Below are 20,445 nucleotides of genomic sequence, written 5' to 3' on the forward strand. Positions count from 1 at the left end.
CAATTCACTTTTATGATAGTACTCTTCATTTGGAATAAGAAATAATTTTCCGTACGAGTTCGTGGAAGATGAAATGTAGTACATTGATACTATCAGGTCAATTATGATAAGTTTACCTGTTGGTCTATCGCTGTCGTTTTCTTTTCAATGAGTTCCTGTAGGGGTAGATTAGGTACGATTTCCACACGTTCCATCCTGATGGCGTTATTGAATTGAATAGACGAGCTACACGTGTCAAAGTCTACGAAAGATGGATGGATAGTGTGTTAGCTGATGAGAAATATTCACGACCTTCATGGCTGTATGCTATTCACGACTATTCTTCTCCTTCAATTCATTAAGATCAAGGTTACAATCTTTAGTAGAATTATGATTAAGTCAGCGTAGGATTACTATACAAGTCATGCCTACAATGTTGAAGTTAATGTTGAGACTGGACGATGTTTGAAAGTGAATCCGTCACCCACTAAGGCCACTTGCAAAGAGTGGAAAATGGACGATAATATTGTTGAATTGTTTGCAACGATCTATCCGTAGAGGAAAATGTCTAATATAATACACCAATGACTCGTTACTGCCGTTAATTGCAATTCTTGTTTTTGATGATGACCTGGAAATCGATCAATCTCGGCTACTATTGGAATTTTTGCTGTACTGTTCAAGCGTCGCCTCTACAGACTTTGAAGTGAACCACCAACAGAATAAATGATTCTACTTCAATTAGAGAATGATGATGACTAGCTTGCTACTATACCATGCACAAGCTCGATCACGATCTTGATGGTGTGTTGTGGCCAATATTGCTAAGCGTTTTTAGATGGTTCCAATGAGCTCAACGCCAAGGTAAACTGCCGGTAGTTGATGTTGATGTTAACAGCTGCCCAAGTTGACTGTTTATATAGCCTGCCAGCGCCAACGACTACAGTGCCAACTTTTCCCACACCAACAATGAAATTCAGAACTAATGTACTGTACACTGTAGCCCCATTTGGCTTGGACGCTACTCAGCGCCTGTCGATCGAATAAAAAAGACTGACACAAATTGCAGCTTCTTCTCCCCTAGTGATGCAATACACAGTGCAAAGTACTGTAGTGATGCAATAGTGGAACAGTAATCTCAACGCCCTCAGGTGGGCATGATGACGCAATCATCATCATCCAGCGATTCAAGATGTCCACTACTTATATCATAATTAGTGGATTGATTCATTCATACTGCAGTCTATTTGTACAATCAACGGCTTCGATGATCATCTATCACAGTAGTATGTAAGAAGAAGAAAAGAGTTTGAGTAGAAGAGAAATTATATCCTAATTAGTGGGTTGATTCATTCATACTGCAGTCTATTTGTACAATCAACGGCTTCGATGATCATCTATCCCAGTAGTATGTAAGAAGAAGAAAAGAGTTTGGGTAGAAGAGAAATTATATCCTAATTAGTGGGTTGATTCATTCATACTGCAGTCTATTTGTATAATCAATGGCTTCGATGATCATCTATCCCAGTAGTATGTAAGAAGAAGAAAAGAGTTTGAGTAGAAGAGAAATTATATCCTAATTAGTGGGCTGATTCATTCATACTGCAGTCTATAGGATTCATTCATACTGTAGTCTATGTGCACAATCAACGGCTTCGATGATCATCTATCCCAGTAGTATGTAAGAAGAAGAAAAGAGTTTGGGTAGAAGAGAAATTATATCCTAATTAGTGGGTTGATTCATTCATACTGCAGTCTATAGGATTCATTCATACTGCAGTCTATTTGTATAATCAATGGCTTCGATGATCATCTATCCCAGTAGTATGTAAGAAGAAGAAAAGAGTTTGAGTAGAAGAGAAATTATATCCTAATTAGTGGGCTGATTCATTCATACTGCAGTCTATAGGATTCATTCATACTGTAGTCTATGTGCACAATCAACGGCTTCGATGATCATCTATCCCAGTAGTATGTAAGAAGAAGAAAAGAGTTTGGGTAGAAGAGAAATTATATCCTAATTAGTGGATTGATTCATTCATACTGCAATCTATAGGATTCATTCATACTGTAGTCTATGTGTACAATCAACGGCTTCGATGATCATCTATCCCAGTCAGTATGCAACAAGAAGAAAAGAGTTTGGGTAGAAGAGAAATTATATCATAATTAGTAGATTCATTCATTCATACTGCAGTCTATGTGTGCAATCTATGGCTTCGATGATCATCTATCCTAGCAGTATGTAAAAAGAAGAAAAGAGTTTGGGTAGATGTGAAATTATATCATGATTGGTGGATTGATTCATTCACACTGCAGTCTATGTGTACAATCTATGGCTTCGATGATCATCTATCCCAGTCAGTATGCAACAAGTAGAAAAGAGTTTGGAGAGAAATGTATCTCAGAACATACATGTACTGTAAGATTCATACTGAAATCCATGCTTACAATCTATGACTTCGATGATCATCTATCACAGTGAGAAGAAGAAAAGAATTTGGGTAGAAGAGAAATGTATCTGAGAACATATGTGTACTGTAAGATTCATACTGAAGTCTACGCGTACAATCAATGGCTTCGATGACCATCTATCACTGTTAGTAAATAAGAAGAAGAAAAGAATTTGGGTAGAAGAGAAATGTATCAGAGAACATACATGTACAGTACTGTAAAATTCACACTGTAGTCTGTGCGTACAAAGAATGGCTTCGATGGCCATCTATCACAGTGAGTAAATAAGAAGAGGAAAAGAGTTTGGGTAGAAGAGAAATGTATCTAACAACGTACTATAAGATTCATACTGCTGTCTATGCGTGCAATCAATAGCTTCGATGATCATCTATCACAGTCAGTAATCACAAAGATGATCTACAAAATACAATTAACAATCAATCCATATTGTATTGCTGCTTTATCCAATTTCGGACAGTAGTCATTCCAGGAATATCATTATAAAAAATGTGAGATACTATAAATATTCCATATTTATTGGTGTGTTATCTGGGCTTATATCATTGACAGTATTATCAACAGCGATGAGTAAAAAATAGTGTAGTTACTGAATCTATTGCTAATTAACTAAAAAGGGACGCAAACTCAGCCATAAAGGCAAAATAAGAGTATTAACTAAAGCAATTCGTTATCTTATAATTTAATTAGTGGTCAAGTTAAAAGGTAGATTAACCTTTCCTTGAATTTCGTTCCTAGAAATGAAATTTTAAACCTTATTAATTCAAGGTGTTTATTAATGCAGGTGTTTGTCATTGGAGAGATGAGTAGTAGTAGCATCATGCTAATGGACCTTACCATAAATGCTCTTGAATGTAATAGTAACATTTTGGCTTCTTGAATGAATTAAATTTGGATGCCAGGCTTAATGAATAAGCTCCAGTTTCTGTAAATCCAATAAGGTCAAGTACATATAGGCATAATATGAGAGAATAATGGCAATTAGTCACTAATAATCACCAAAACCTTTGTAGGACATGACATAAAAGCATTCTTGATAAACCTTCAGTACGGGTATAGATTGTAGATATTGTTTGATAGTACAGGACTTTTAACAGTTATTTACCTTCGAAGTATACCCAGTCACCAGCGTTAAGCTGAATTTATAATTTCAAATGGCGATAGATAACGAATATATAGGTATTAGAAGATATCGTTTACGACGCGTTAGTCACAATCTGTTCCTTTTGAAGCTAGGTCATAAGTATAATTTTATTGTATATACGAGTCTGTTATGCTACTAAAAACTTCAGTACCTTTGGTAGTAAACATTCTTTCATTAAACAATCTAAGGAATCACATGTCTGACCAAATAAAACCGCAGTTTCTTCGCCATGAGTATTACTTTTGACCGGTTTTAAAGTAATTAGGGCATGATCAATTGGGAGAATATTAAGGCACCCATAAACGCTATCGTTAACGTAGTATAACACTTTCTAAAAGTAGTTATTTAAAAAAAAGTGTTAAATAGAACCATCGATTTTAATAAATTGCGCTATAAGTTTTTGAATCAATCACTTGTAGTTAAGAGAGTTTGAGCAAATATAAATCGTTACGATAGAAATATTACCTCAAAATCGTTTGTATTCTTATAAAGATGTGCATTTTCTGTTTTAAGAAGAGTTTTAAATATACATTACTGGAAGGATAGCTTAAGAATGTAATCATACAACAATTAACACAATACCGACGGCTGGTCTAACGTAGCAATATATTATCTTTACCATGCTCAAAATCAAACAGATCGCCATTTCCTTTTCGAACAACTCTTCTGCCAATTACGTTAAGAACTAAAGTGCATGCTCTCGTTGCAAAATAGCGGCCTAAAGAATATTTAAAACGAAAACGTAAGCTGTAGTTGGCTAAAGTTCACTTGTAAGAAGCAACAAAGCGTTACACCCTTGCAAGGAATATACTGTACAGTACATAAGTGAAAACAGCTGAATCAATAAACAAACTACCAAACCTCTTGTTGGCATCCTCGTTTTACTAAGACCATCTAAGTACACTATGAGTATATTGTAGTTACGGTATACGTAATACCGTAGTATACTGTAGCTGTAATGTGCTATTAAATTATAAGAGATTACAGTGACAGCATCTAATGAACACGATTACGACAATAAATTACAATTCATGAATAACGTTACAACCTAAACATTGTAATCATAAATTTAGTTCGCTTATTTAATATCAAGATTATTTAAATATCATAGCACTATTTTAATTGCTTAATGTGATAACTATATCGCAATATAGAATTTTAACGCGTACTGAGAATATACTAATCAAGCTATATCATAGCCGTAAATTTTATCTTTTATCACTTAATTGTTCTGTAGAAATGTTGAATAATAAGCAACCAAAGTTACCGTACGTACTCAAATGCATTACACAATGGATCAAAAATTAGCGCATTATATAGAATTAAGGAACTATGTGCTATATTATAAACTAATAACCTGGTTCAGCAATAATTCTAACACCCAACTCCGGAGGGAAATATTTCTGTAATGCTTTACTAATAACTGCAGCTGCCTAAAATTTGGAAACGCATATTTGTAATTTAGAATTTCTCACATTGTAAAGTCAAATAAAAAATCTGTTAATCGATGCTATATTAAATTTTATATACTTAACCTTCGCAAAGGTCGTTTCTAGGGCTGAAAAAGCTGTAAAACCTCCGCCAATATCAAGTAAATTAAAATGGTAGCCAAATTTCTCCTGAAAATGGATTACATAAAAAAGGCAATAGGAAGCTATTAATATTGTAGCATTAAAGTTACCTCATCTAAGAGATACTACTTAACTAACAGCTAATTTAAATATTTGCTTAGACGTTATTATTCCTTTTTCATAGGCAATCGGAGTAAGGCAATCGCTTCCCACGTGAAAACTACATTAAATAAAGTCTGGATTTAATATTTCCCTTATCATAATAAAATAATTTATCTTTAACAGGAATATTTTCCCGCTACACTTACCTTACACCCACAACATTCAATTTTAAAGATTGAGCTACTTCAAGTAAATGGGCTACATCGGCTTTAGCTGCTCCAAATTTTATACCAAGCTAATTACGTGTAGTGAATGTACAGGTTCTTACAAATTTTATTTAGTGCTTTCGTTCCCTACTTTTATCTATTAGTACAACAAAATAGAAAAGTTTTCATTTTGTAATTAAAGTGGGTTGAGTACCTGAAACCTGCTTTCGCATACTTCCATATCTGGGCATATCCTTATGGCCAGTCTAGAGTAAATTCATTTGATAATAACTTTACAGTTATTTGCTAAACTAAATATTGCTATCAAGTTAAGGACTATAAATTAATTGCTTTTATCGCTATAGTAGAGAATTAACAAACAAATCCAACCATTTTCATGAATGGCGCGTAATCATCTTAACCAATTTCCTTACTTTGCGTTTGGATGATATTTTTTGATTTTATATAGTTCATCTTCATTGTCAAACACCGTAAGATTGACATTTTTCTCCTTTGCAAACCTGATAATCGATAAAATAAGCACATACCCAATGATCTACTACCGCATGATGATTATCTAGCGTAATATATTTTGCATGATTGCAAGAATGTCAGATAACCACAATATACATCCAACAGAAATTTAGCTCGAGCTTACACTCAGTTACCTAAGATGAGATATTGCTTTAATAGTGTTTGCGTATATAATTCTATCTGGATTAACACCTGCATTGAGTATCGATTGTATTTCACCCTACAAGTATTATGAAGAATAAAAAATATGTCCATGTAAAGAACTATAAATTTATATTAGGCAAAAAAATATAATCCATCCTAATCTATAACAAATGGACGTTTATTACAAATTTCAAGAATGCATATACATTACACTACCGAAATTAGATTAAGTACGTAGTATCATAAACTTTTTAGTTATCATGTATATTATCGATCGATATTTTAACTGAAAATTATAATTTTATTAATTTCCCTAAGTTTGATAAACTATCTATTAAGAATTAATCATTACATTGCTTGTATACCTACCAAGCTTGCACAGTCGAAGCTAACTCCTAAGTTTATTAAAGTGCGTAACAGGACGGGATCATTATTGCATTTCATAGCTTGAAGGTAATTGTATTTCGATAGCACAGATAATAGTAAGTGCATTAGTGGTGATCAGTTTGAGTTTCGCTCTGCTTATAATTATACTACAAATCAGGAAGTACAAAAGCTGCCGCAATACACTTAAGTTATAGTGAATTATAGATAACACACGTATGACCATTTCATTTACGATATAAATTGCACTTACCATAGAAAATCTCAACATTACGGAGTCGCATTTTCCACTGATGTATTATAACCATTGATCAGGAAGATAATAAATACAGCATTATCAAAGAGGGAAAATCATTATTTTAGCTTTACTTTCGCTGATTTCTTCAGTCCTGGTATATTAATATTCCATTGCATTCTACATTAAATATTTACTATTTATCTAATATCTATTATGTAAGCCTAATTATGACTGGATGAATATTGGCCAAAGATTATTACCTCCTGATATCGTTCGATAATATCGCCAACGTTAATTAGCATGAATGGATCATCCCTAAACTAATACAATAATTACGCAAACATAAAGTTTTACAGCTTCATTCGCAAGTCTAATACACAAGTTAATTACATATATCAGGGCCAATTATCGCAATATTTTCTTTATTCTAAGCTCACAATTGAAATATATAATATAAGACGCTGACTTAAAAAGCGAGATGAGTCCTTAGTTACTGCAAACAGTGGAAAACTTTTGTGAAATCTTTTTAATTAAGAGTTCTTGTCAATTGATAACATTGATTATCGATGTGAGTAAGTAGGACAGCTTAAATTGTTGGTGAAGTGCCGATGACCTGAGTCGATCAAGCTACTATTACGACGCGAGCTTCGCAATTTGTCTATATGAATCAGATTATTGGTGTAAATTATCAATAAATTAATAGCTACTTGAACCGATTAAGCTGCAATATCGTAAAACCAGTTAGGAAAGCTAAGCATGATTTGTCGATGTGGCCTTAGATAGCTATAGTATTATCAATAAATGAAATGTTAATGACCTAAGCTAATCAGCTTACGGCATTCATGAGAAACTACACGATTTGTGCTTGTGAATCGGATTCCAGACATAAATTGTCAATAAAATATTAACCACCTGATCGATTAAAGTAAAGCATTGCTAAGCTAGTTGGATATACTGCATGGGTGTTACTTATACACGATTTATTGATGTGACTAGTATAAACAGTCAATGAAGTGCCAATAAGCTATGTAAATCAGGCTATCGTAATGATAAAAGCTGATCTAATTATGATGCAGTATTGTTAAACTAGTAAGGATAGATATGCATGATTTATTGATATGTAGCTTTTAGGTAGCATTTTCCAGTATAATATAACTACGTATTTTATCTATGAGAGTAGAATTGGTCACATGAGTAGTTACTAAAATATGAGCCACCTGATTTAGTTATGCTACAGTATTGCTAAACTAGTTCTGATCGGTAGGTATGATTTGGTGATAGGCAGTTGTTAGGTAGCAAGTTCACATGTAATATAACTAAATTTTTTATCTATGAGAGTGGAATTATTCGCATGAGTTGTTATTGAAATATGAAGCACCTAATCTAATTGTGCTGCAGTATTCTTAAACTAGTTAGGATAGCTATGCTTAACTTGTCGATTTGAGTGGGATTACTCACATGATTTCTCAATGAAATATCAATGATCTGAGCTATTGAAGCTACATTAACCAAGTAAATGGGATTACTTGTCCATATTTTCAATGGAAAATATTGATGTCTCGAGCTAATTCAGCCGCAGTTATGTTACAAAGTGGCATAATACGTGAATAAGCATAGTGAGTTGTTTACCAGGTAAGTCATCAATACAAGTGTTTGATGGTTGATGCACTACAGGATTTCATGCTTGCAGATATAGTAAGCACTTAGGCTTGGGTAAAAATGGTATAACGACCACAATAAATTCTTATCTTATTCTAAACAAGAACATATACAGGCAATTGATCTGGCTATCTGATTCTTGGAAGGATAAATTGTTCGTATGGAATTACATTTCAAGTACGCTTGATCTATAAAGTTGTCACCGTTTTCCATTTATCATAGTATTCAAAAACAAAGTTGATTTAGTGCAGTCAAGCTACCAAGTCTAGCATAATGAACTACCGCTATCCTATACAGTTACTTGGTACTGTTTTCAGTGAGTAAATCTTAAATTAAGACTCAGTCTACTCTGAAAACTCTGTTGATGCCCATTATGAAATCTTGATAAAGAAGTACTTGGACTACCAGTAGTCCTTGAGAAATATAACACAATAGTGTTCACTCAGCTACGATCATTTTACCTCTTCATCCATCGCTTTGGTTTTCCTAATAACTATTTCATGCACCGTTAAATCAGGTAAAATTTCGACTGTTTCCATCTTGTATAAAATTTCTAACAAAATATCCTGAAATGCAAGTCTTGGCGATTGATGGAGTAATGTCTGCGAGTGTGTTATCGATTCGACAGGAAAGAAGCCGTCTACCAGTTGCAATCTTATCGTTACCTACATACAAACATGATGCAGATGTTGTCATTGATATCATTCCATGATTGCAAATGTGCATAAAACATACAGAAGGGTCGTTAATTTTGCTTAGACTTTTCTACTCTGGATCAAGATGGAGGAGCAACCGATTTTGATTTCCTGTTTCTGTGTTGGCATTTGACCAGAGATTCTTCCAGCAGAGGTCAGTCCATCGACGTAACCATGGTAAGCAAACTACTGTAGTGTACTATACAGTGTACAGTATGAACGCGATTGTACTGTACACTGTACAGGGCGGGACTGTAGTAGTCGATGCTATCGCGGTTGCGCACTCAGTACGACTCTCAGGCCTTATTGCGCATGTCTTTCAGCACAATACTCAGTTAGGCTCGCGTTTACTCGCTTCCTTGTTAATAACTTGATTAATTGGTCGATCGAAAAGGTTTGATGAAGATGGATGATCACGTAGTATCGACATTTCCGTCGCCTCCTAGCGAATATTATAGTTGTTATACAGAGGAGAATGTTCGGGATGGCTTAACACCAAAGCCACCGCCAATTATCGAAGGCAGTTATGAAATTTATGGCATGAAATTCGATGTAGGTGGTGAAAAAGAAGAGTGTACAGTAGTTTAGAATATATTCAATCTAGTGCATTTGCATCGTTGGACAACGCGTAGAAAACATACTGTACTCTCTCCTCGATATATCGATGGATGTAGAAAGAGTGTTATAAGAATAAATGATCCGTGATTAACTTGATCTAGTTACATGTCGGACTAGAAATGCGTTGTGTAAATTCCTGATTGAACTACTCTTACTCATAATTAATTATCGCTAAGGAAGTACAATTACGCTTTATCTTTCATTTTTTCATTTTCAGACTCGTGATCCAACAATTCGATCGCTAGAAAGTCAAAAGATTCAGCAAGTATTCCGAAAAGAAAGTAGTGTAGGTAAGTCTTAACGCTATCCTTAGAATATGTGTAGATAACTATCATAAATATACCGCTACTAAATGTGATCAACATCAGCCAATTACACTTTTATTCTTCGATATGAACACTCATTGCCGACAGTCTTTTTGTTCATCCCCTTTTGTAGTAGATTAGTAACAAGTACGATCTGTAGTAATCTATAGTAATAGAAGCGCACTGCATGATTCTACAGGGACAAGAGTCTAAAAGCGAAATGGACTCGTAAACCATTGAATCATAATGCAACAGTCGTTACTACCAACAAGAATTTTAAGAATTGATGCATAATCATACTTGTAAGCTATTCTTAAAAGCATTATTCACGCAGACTGCTCACACATTGATTGATATGCAATCGCCTCAGCTAGGAAGTAGAATTATGATTAGCTGTAAAGCTCCTACTGTATTTACAGTTAGCAAATTGACCAAAGATGATCGGATTCAATCAACTTTGTAACGATTGTGTATTCAAAATTTCCAGATCGATTAGCAGAAATGAGAAAGATCAATTTCTCCATTTTGGTCAATTTTATCGAGTTACTAGATCTAATAACCAAATCTCCATTTTCACCCAAGGTCAGTTTTTGATGATATGATAAGCCTTAATGTAGTAATTATGACATGTTTCGTATTTGAATTATGTGAGTTAATGCTATTTACTGAAGGAAATGACTCATATTGTGTTATACTAATATCAACTGAAATTGAGATTAGCAATGTCACGACAACCTGTCTTAGCCTTCAGCGTAACTTCTAGACAATTTTAACTGTGCCAGAAAGCAATCCACGAATATCGATTGTTTATAATTTGCCATACAATATAATATTTACTAGTGTTATCATTTATGCAAGGCAGCGTTTTCCAATTGATAGTAATATATGCATGTCAATCGTTACCAAACATTGTCTTAAGCAAATTCTGTATTGATGTAAGTAAACTAAATCGATGCTCTAATTTAACAAATACACTTGTTAACAGAGGCATGAAAAACTGAGCCATCTTGGCACTCTTTTCATCAATATTCATCATTTAATTAACGAATACAGGCCGCATCAGGTAGCTGTTTATATTACACACAATTACTATCAAAATTGTGATAGCATTAAATAAATAGGTTAATAATACAGATCAACCATTATTCATATGCTCTATGATGGCCTTATTTTTTTCCTTTTATTCATAACAACTTCAATCAGGCAAGAGAGACACTCAAGGCTATTCTTGAATTACAGAAAAGACAAAAATTAGAAGCTGTAGAAAAAATTAATAAGTACGTATGCAAAATAACCTCAAAGCTATTGATTTATCTAAAAAAAAATTAAGGTTATTTCAGTCAATGTAAATGTTTGTGACTCCTCCTTCGATGTGGTTTCTACTTAGATGCATCGATGAAGTTGAAAATATTATTAACACGTGCGGGAATTTATTGGAGCCCGTATGTAAAGAAGAAAAAATTGAGTCAAGCGATAAAAATGACATTACGAATACAGAGGAAAGTGAAACGATGAAAATTGTCAACAATAATGACAATATTCAGCTTTGTTCGCCTGTCAATCGGTGGCTGTGTAAAATAACGGATGAAATGGAATAACATTTTCCATACTATGAAGATATCTGAAGCAGGGATATTGTCCTTCTTTGGATTATTGAACAGCTTAATTGGTTGTATATCATAGCAAGTTAGCTGTATTTCTCTCGATTACTAAATTTAAAAAGATATCTCGAAGTCGGATATGTTGACCATTGTACTGTATACTTGTACGATATATTATTTAATTTCGCTTTACTGTAATGATTACAGTCAATATCTATTACGGCTAATGTACTACTGTTTTCTTATAAATAATTTCGTTCGCCGTTTACACTAATGCTTAGGCAAAGTACATTTGCCACTCTTTGTAAAGGTCATAAAATTTTATTCTTGATTTATAAAGCCAACTCTAATTCAACAAGTGATTAATTATACATGTAACCTGATTTTAAATTATAAGAAAACACCTAAAGTATAACTAGAATTTACCAACGCCTCCCTCATGCTGTGATGCATTGGTGGGATCAAATTCTTATTGCTAGGAAGTAAAATTTTATCCGAAAGATTTATTCCTTGGACTGATATCGAAAGCCCAACGTTAGTTACTTTTGTTACAATTTTGGAATACAAAATAGCCATATTTACATTACGTCAGCGAAATAATAATATACACCGCTTGAAAATAGATTGAAAGTCCATTTAAAACTTGACAACTTGTTTTAGCTTTCTCGACTCCAGAAAGTTGTGCCGTTTAACAGCTTTTTCCTGAACTCCTTTCTGAGTGAAGAATGATAGTAGCGAAACGGTATTATCGTTATCAAATTCCTCGTCATCCTCCCTGAAATACGATATATACAGCAAGAATTTAGACCTACCCTAAAAACACTTTTTACCTTGGGAAATATACGAAGATCAAAGATTTAATTCAACTAAAAAATATACCAATGAACGCGAACTGCAGACTCATCCAAGATTTTCTGGCATGTTGACCAACTAAACCTCACAAATTGTGGGTAACCAAACACCTTATCCAAATTTGAATTCAACCACTTTTGTGTAGCTGGATCTATCATACGACAGTAATCATAGGCGTGTTTAAGGATATTATATAACTGATAAAGCGACACAATCTATCACAATGTCATTCATAAAATATTATGCACAATCTAAAAACTTAGTGGATACTAGAATTTATCAATAGGAAATGCTAAATTTAATACCAGATGGATATCCACATCCATAATCGGATGAATTATAGGATTCATCTTCTGGAAATTTCCAATTACTTAGGACTTTATCTCTAGTTACCTAAATTCATCATTGAATAGACTTAGTGCACAATCCAATATATTTAAATTTTAATTTTCGAATTCTGCTACTGGGCCGTCATATATAATGTAAATAATATCCTTACATGTAGTATTTGTAATATAGCAACTATTTAAGTAATTTACCGATTAACAAAGAGTCTATCAACCGACTGTTGAATGATGCAAATCACCAATTGGCATTACCTTGGCAATAATGCTTGCAGCGCTGACGCATGGAAATAATGCATCTGCCTTTGGAGTTACTTTAATGGTAATATCAGGAAATAGTTCAGATAGTTTGTTTTGATAATTTTCCGCTACACCAACGGTATCGACGTAAATCTAATCAATAACATTATATCATATCTTTAATAATACTTGGAAGTATTCTTTGTTAACATCATGACATGGTTAAAAGCACCTTCGTCCATACAGCAATATGTGAAATTTACAACATTACCTCTTTTACTTGAACTCCCTTCTGGATCGATTGTCTTATCAAGTTTATAGCGGCATCATGCGATACGGCATTTAAGCTATATTTCGTCCTGAAAATAGAAATAGTAAAGTCATGCAAGAGTCAGATTACTGAACATGTCCATTATACACATAGCCGCTATCCACTGTAGTCGATATCACTGATTGCAAATGATAAACTATTAATGCACTGGTACGAATGCCTCATTCATAGTGCTAATACAATGCAATCTGCGTCAGAGTTGTCTATTTGCACCATGTGATTGGGGGAAGATTACAACTAGATATGTATATAAATATACCTTGCAAGCATTTTTGTGGATATATCGCTGGGTGAAATAATCTCTACTAACCAACCAACAGAATCATCCGAGTTTATCTTTTGAAATAGTTCGTCTCTCATATCTTCCGTAAGAACCTTAGAGTCTAGATTTCATTTTAAAGGTAGTAAATAGCAACAATGAACAGAAATATAAATTTTTAGTTTATAACTTTCAATTTTACTATTGCAAGTCCATTGTGATTTATCACTTTACAGATTGCTATGTACTGGATGGAAAACTATCTATAAATATCCATCAAGGCACCCACCCTTACCAATCCATCTCGACATTATTTCTCTATAGTATCGGATAACATGAACTAATTGTCAATAAACCAATGCTAGTAATACGATAAGCTACAAAATTTGCATTCGCTATATTAGTAAAACTACTAGCAATAGGATCAAAATAATATGTTTAATCAGTATCAGACTGCCTACTGAGTGACTACCTTGCACGCACCATTCACATAGATTGCACATAGAAGAATCCTGTGGATCGAGTAAACTAATCACTAAGCAGTATTGTCGATGATTTTTGTTCAAACACTCCAAATCAGAAAAAATTTTACAATTTTGGGACGATGAGCGATTAATCTTTAGAATGGTTGATACACGTACGCTCAAAATATGACAAGTTACCTGCTACTCCTAATTCCTTCACTTTTTCAGATTGTGATAATGGATAATAACAAGCACCGTAAACCATTGCACCTAAACAAATTGAATATTAACTATATTAGGTATACGAGTATGTTTGTCGATTAGAGCATCCTAATTCAATTCTTTATTACAGTTACTATACTATGCATGCTGCACTTTCAAGTTGTTTTAAAACTGTGACTGACAAAAACCAAAATCCAATCCTACGATTTTATTGCTGTTATTAGCGTTGTTACTCGATTGGCGTAATCAACTATGCGAGTGGAAGAGGTCGCTTAGTCCATTTTTACCACGGTACACTACTGTCGTTGTCAAGGTTAATTTGATCATGACGTTTTGTGACGATGGAAATGGCTCGAACATCATCAATTTACCGATGTAATGCCATTTTTTTCCATTTAGCCAACTGTCCATCATCACAATAAGATATCGCACTCTTGAGGTAGACTCGCTTGCAATCGTACTTTTATTGGCAGAAAACTCTACATGTACAGTAAATCAAAGCTAGGACTACTAGAATTATAGTCGGTGCAATATGATCCTATCATTTGCTTATTCTAAATTGATTGAGTATTGGACATTTGTACCTAGAACTGGACCTCGGCCTGCTTCGTCGATACCTAAGCAACACGGTTCATTTTGAGCAGCTTGCGGTGTGCCAGAAGTCAACACACAGCTTTTACTATTATCCATTTCGTACTGACTAATATCCATGTTGGAAATACCACTGCTACAATATTGCTGCAAAAGGCTCAAAGTTGAAGAATTGGAAATCAAATCCCAAGTGTTATGTCGGCAATGGAATCGATCAATATTTTTCGTTGAAATGGCCTTTCCAGCTCATATTAATTGATCTCAAATTTCCATAGCTGGTCAAATTACTGTACCGATTTGCAAGTAAGCGAACCAAAACTGCATGGCCAAAAACGCGGGAAATTCGCTTGAAGGGCATTTAACTTTGAAAGCTTGACGTTACTTTCCGCTATGTGTGCGCATGAGTAGTCGCTGTTGTAAAAGAATCCTTCTCTACTTCAGTATACTGGTATAGTATAGATACTGATTCATACGTTACGACCAGTCTAGTTACACTACAGTTAGTAGTGACTACTGTCACAGTAGAGTCTTACCGGACTCAGGATAGGTGTCCTATCCTACTGTCTATCTGTCCATGATACATTGCCTTCTCATGTGTTTCTGTATTAGGTCAAATTGATGTTGGTACGGTATAAAAGTTATCCAACTAATGGTCATTTATTTTATCAATTTCTCAATCCTCTCTTCCCTACAAATTCCCGGCTTTTATACTCTCGACAACAGATTATGTCATAGGATGTCTGTAGAATCAATAGTAAGCCTTCCTAACACCACTTGCAAGTCCTAACCATAGAGGTTCTTCCCCATAGTCCTAATATTGCTCTTCTACAGTATATCGCACTGATATAGATACTGTGCTAACCTTAGCACTTTTGATAGATCAGCACAATACTGTACAAGCAATAGTGGTTCTTCCCTGTAATTGTCCTAACATGGCGATCCTGTATAGTGTGACAGTGCTATATACTGTATTAGAGTAGAAATATCTATGATAGGATAATTTTGTTAGTCTATCCTTATTTAGCTAACTTCTAATTTCGCTATACTGTGTTGTAATGTAGCACTGGCTTGTTATAACAGTGACATACATACAATTATACGTGCAATAAAGGACTAAAAGCAGCGTTCTTTTTAGCTTTTAGTATTTATCTATTTTAATTTACTATAGAAAGTGATAATATCTTTTAGTTTTACCCTGCCAAATCTTTATGTCGCCATCTTTTCTTCTTAACTAATTTACAAGGTATTATATAGATTACTATAGGAATAACTTAAGCGCAATCGCCTAATCTAAAGAAAGAGCCTTCGATAGTATATTGAGATTATAGATGAATTTGACTTAGTAACTAAACCCTATCCATAGAGAAAGGGGATTTATAACACGACAGTAAAGTAGTGTAATGTTGGTTATAATCTTACAGTTACCGTATAACTTCACACTAAAACATCAACTGTCAATACTAATATCAAAAAAAAGTAGCCATAGATGTCATATAAAATTGCTTGAAAAGCGATTACTGCAATCTTTATATAATTCGAATTTTTCGGATTCCGGATCCAGGTCGGATTTATGTCCGATATAATTCTAATTTTAATTTTTTTGTTTTAATTTTTGGGATTTTAATTTTTTGAAAAATGTTATAAGAGTTGACTTTGAAATTTGAACTTTTTGTTATGAATTTGAAACTTGGGAATTTTATGAAGTGACATGAAAGTTACATTAGGAAAGTTTAGTTGAGAAAATAGAAAAAAAGATGGCAAATGGCAGAGATTGTGTTGATTGTTATGTAGTTAGACTGTTATTTTTATGACTAAATCTTGATGTTTAAAGATTAATTTTTAGACTTTTGTAATGCACAATGATTGAAAATTAAGTTGGAAGTGAAGCTTGAGGCATTTTATAGTTAGTTTGATGGCTTTATAGTGTTTCGTAAGGGAATCATAAGGTAAGTTGAGTCTGAACTTTTAATGATTTTTGTTTTCTTAAGCGGTGCAAAGTAGTTTTTTTGAAAAGGATCTTAATTGAGATTGGTTAATAAATATTTAGTTTTAAGTACCGCTGAGGGCTCTGTGAAGCCTATAAATGATAGTGCAATCAGAAAATTTAGAGTATAGAGTAAAAGGAGATTCTTTTGAAGAATTCGCTGAATTTTAAAAGCCTTCGGGGTCGAACTGTTGTAAGTTAAAAACGTTCGTCTTTTTGTTAGGTTGTTTGGTTGTTGACAGTTTCAATTTTATCTTTATTTTATTTGCTTACTTATAATACTTAGAGTTAAGTATTTGGAAGGTTGTTTGATCAGACTCTCTCACATTTTCTTAATAAATTGTTGATCGGTTGATTCCCCAATTTTTTTTTTGATGTCAAAGTTTTGTTAAGTCGACCAGAGTGCAAAGAAAGTAGAATCACAATTTGTTAGAACTTTAATAGCTTGGTTTCTACACATTTCATTTCATTACATACATGTACTGAAATTAGTAGTCATATGCATGATTCCAAAGTTAATCGTACTAACTATTACTCATGAACTGTTAAGGAAGCGTTTATAAATGCAGTGTATCGTGCAATAAAGTTTCTAGCTCTACTCATCACCCTATTTATTCTACAAAACATTATTATTTCTCAATGGTGAATAGCAGACATGAATCAATTTAAATTAGAGGACCCACATAGTTCATCATGAAATGTTTTTGAACAACAAAATGATCTATTTTCTTAAATCTTCAGTCAGTGTATGATCCTAAACTTCTTACTCGTCTAACGAAACATGAAATCAAATTAATCTATTCTGCAATTAATAATTTCCTGGTACGAAGGTACTTAACAAAGGTCAACCATATCATGTCGTTAACCAATTAGATCATAACCAGGGATCATTTCCATCAAACATGCACCCAGCTAGTTGAATTAGGCATAAAGTCCCCGTAGTAACCGAGTAATAGTCTCCTGTTATCACTATTAGTCATCTACTGTTCTATTACAATCAACTGAGATTGTTTTAGTCCCACCACTGAGAAATTAAGATGACTACTGGTATACACAATATCAAGTTATTCCCTCATAAAATAACAACTTTTAATGACAGTCAGATATCATGGGATTGGAAAAATTATTGTTTTGTTTCTAGTCTATGTTATATTAAGTCTTTCCTATAGCCGATCGGTCCAGTCTGTGATAGAATTACTGCAATAGCATTGAAATGGGTAGATGACTGCAATGCTGCCAATCTTTACTTAATAAAGACTCCAAGTTTAGCGCTAACTTTAATACATTTACAGCCTTCAATTTTCAAAAACCTGAGCAACGTGCATGTTAACATACTGATTTATTGTGTACAGTTGTAAGTATCATTATTTAGAATGGTTTAGTCTAAAGCTATGATTAAGATTATCCTTCAGGGATTTAGTAATCAAAAATATTTTTCTTACACCATTTCTCATGTAAAAGTAGCTGTACGTAAAATAATTAGATTAAAATATATACGAAATAAAGGTTAAGGCAGATAGATCTCTTTTAATCATTCAACCAGTGAAATTTTGCAAGTATCAGAATGGTTTATACAACTTTTAAAAGTTGTTTACAGTTAATGTATGCACGTAGTCTTTTATGCTATTGTATAAAGCAAAATACATTGAGCACATAGAAATAACAACTCTTGTAGTACCATTTCTTTAGTCGAAATACAATATAATGTTAGCTCCGGCATTTCAATGTCCTCGTCTACCTAGGCATGATATATTTAGATTTATATCGTTTACTAAATATCCATAATGTTGACTTGGATGCTAAATGAATCAAGCTCAATAATGCTCTTGTAACAATAGTGTCTGAAGTTTCTATTATTGAATCTTACTATATATAATCGGGGTACTCTTACTAAGAACAAGCTGCCTCCGGCTATCGATAAACGATTACGATTAATAGCTACTGTTAAATCCGTCATTGTTAGCTTAACTAATTATTCTGCAGTAGAACAATGTTCCCTTAAGGCATGGCGGCTATACTGTTCTTATTTTTGCCTCTTCAACTATTGTCTTTGCATTAATACACATAATACCATCTTTCCCTATAAATAGTTTGGCGTTTTCCCAAAAAATATAAGAAATTTTAAAATTTTAAAACATCTATATTTGTTTCATAAGGATGCAATTGGCCTTAATTCATTTTTATGTACTATGAAGGTAGCATTTAACTGTGGTAAGTGTTTTTTATCATTTCCTTTCTGCACAGTAACGAAGTTAATTTAGATAAGGAGATACCTTCTGTTAAATTGTATTTTTTTGCATCTTATTAACAAACTAATTACTTAGCACTTTTAATAAAAATGAAACTTTTGACTATTTGATCACTTAATACTACAGTACTATACTTCAGTATTTTAGCGAGTATGCCCTGACGGGCTTACAAAATTTGGTAATCCACTAGTGAAACGGCAATAACCACTGACCAATATCACGAATCGTTTCTCATGTAATCTATATCATACATACGAAGCTAATTAATTTAATAAGATTAACACCACTTCAAGTACTCAAATATTTAAGATTATCGTCAGATTATAGATTACACCCTCCAGGTAAATTAAGTCATTTTTGGTATATTATTCTTAATTCATCGTCAATATATCACAATTAATACTGCATACAGTTAAATGAATCTGCCGCAGTCAGATGGTCTAATTACAAACTTTGTGATACTGTACTAATATAAAGGATATGGCGTATTTGAATGATAAAGTAATTTAATTAACTTACTCCTTTATTAAATGGTTAGCTTTATAGCCATTGTACGATGACTTGAGAACTGCATTATATTCGGCATTTCTCCTTCGCATGTACATAACATTTCAAAGGATGCCATGCGTAGCTACTCTACGTGAAATCGTAGTAATCCATTATTACTAACATACGTTATTAATTTTAGAAAATGAATTGTAATTCGTAGCACTTACGTCCAAAATCAAATTACGCTTTGAAATAGATTCGTGAAACTAGTTTTCTGCATGAATAGTAAGCTATAAATCGTATTTGTGGAGCTTTATTGTAGATAAAATGATCGATAAAATTATAGAACTGATCATTCATTTACTTCGCAATCTTTGTTCCCTTTTTACTATTCTACAAATGTACCACATAACAGGATACAACCTAAAATCACCCATTTCGACGTATTTCTGCTAATAAAGTATAAGATTAAATTTCTTTTGCTATAATAATTGTAAGTCGACAAAACTACAGTAACTGCTTGTCACAGAATCAGCTTCGTGACAAGGATAACGTAAAATAAGTCTCTAAATTACTATAGTCTCCGGGATTCAGTATCCCTACTCACAAGAATTTAGACGCCTTTGATTCTACGTTAAACTCAACTGGACAATTGAGAACTACTTTATTCAACTATCTGACGGGCTTATATACCCTTTTACAGCAGCTAACATTCACGAGTCATCTTATAAAAATACTTCTTAGGTGAGAACATCTACTAACTAATTT

The 20,445-nt window shown here is 33.4% G+C and overlaps 4 protein-coding genes across 4 annotated transcripts in view; 1 reads left to right on the forward strand and 3 right to left on the reverse strand.

Annotated features, from left to right (window-relative positions):
* The window catches only part of TRIADDRAFT_62376 (uncharacterized protein), a gene marked incomplete at both ends in the record, with an annotated part of 4,268 nt that extends 4,074 nt beyond the window's left edge, over positions 1-194 (reverse strand). The window contains one exon of the mRNA XM_002118310.1: positions 117-194. Coding sequence (XP_002118346.1) covers positions 117-194 — 78 coding nt within the window. The remainder of the gene's footprint in view (positions 1-116) is intronic.
* A 2,939-nt stretch (positions 195-3,133) lies between these two features.
* On the reverse strand, positions 3,134-6,844 carry TRIADDRAFT_62377 (uncharacterized protein; the record flags this gene model as incomplete). Its single annotated transcript, XM_002118311.1, has 15 exons — positions 3,134-3,185; positions 3,289-3,376; positions 3,557-3,587; positions 3,747-3,926; positions 4,061-4,098; positions 4,215-4,313; positions 4,953-5,028; positions 5,131-5,214; positions 5,305-5,386; positions 5,475-5,563; positions 5,689-5,740; positions 5,909-5,995; positions 6,143-6,228; positions 6,522-6,598; positions 6,790-6,844. 15 exons carry the CDS (start codon positions 6,842-6,844, stop codon positions 3,134-3,136), a joined length of 1,176 nt encoding a protein of 391 aa, XP_002118347.1.
* Positions 6,845-9,533: 2,689 nt separating this feature from the next.
* Positions 9,534-11,649, forward strand: TRIADDRAFT_62378 (uncharacterized protein; the record flags this gene model as incomplete). The annotated part of the gene is made up of 6 exons (XM_002118301.1): positions 9,534-9,680; positions 9,964-10,036; positions 10,539-10,633; positions 11,037-11,114; positions 11,255-11,328; positions 11,439-11,649. The coding sequence occupies 6 exons, from the start codon at positions 9,534-9,536 to the stop codon at positions 11,647-11,649; spliced, it is 678 nt and encodes a 225-aa protein (XP_002118337.1).
* Positions 11,650-12,288: 639 nt separating this feature from the next.
* TRIADDRAFT_51212 (uncharacterized protein) lies at positions 12,289-15,075 on the reverse strand (the record flags this gene model as incomplete). Its single annotated transcript, XM_002118312.1, has 8 exons — positions 12,289-12,427; positions 12,532-12,655; positions 12,810-12,897; positions 13,104-13,241; positions 13,360-13,447; positions 13,679-13,802; positions 14,341-14,412; positions 14,949-15,075. 8 exons carry the CDS (start codon positions 15,073-15,075, stop codon positions 12,289-12,291), a joined length of 900 nt encoding a protein of 299 aa, XP_002118348.1.
* Positions 15,076-20,445: the final 5,370 nt, after the last annotated feature.

This window comes from Trichoplax adhaerens, genomic scaffold, assembly GCF_000150275.1.
Source record: "Trichoplax adhaerens TRIADscaffold_44 genomic scaffold, whole genome shotgun sequence".
Taxonomy (NCBI): Eukaryota; Metazoa; Placozoa; class Uniplacotomia; order Trichoplacea; family Trichoplacidae; genus Trichoplax; species Trichoplax adhaerens.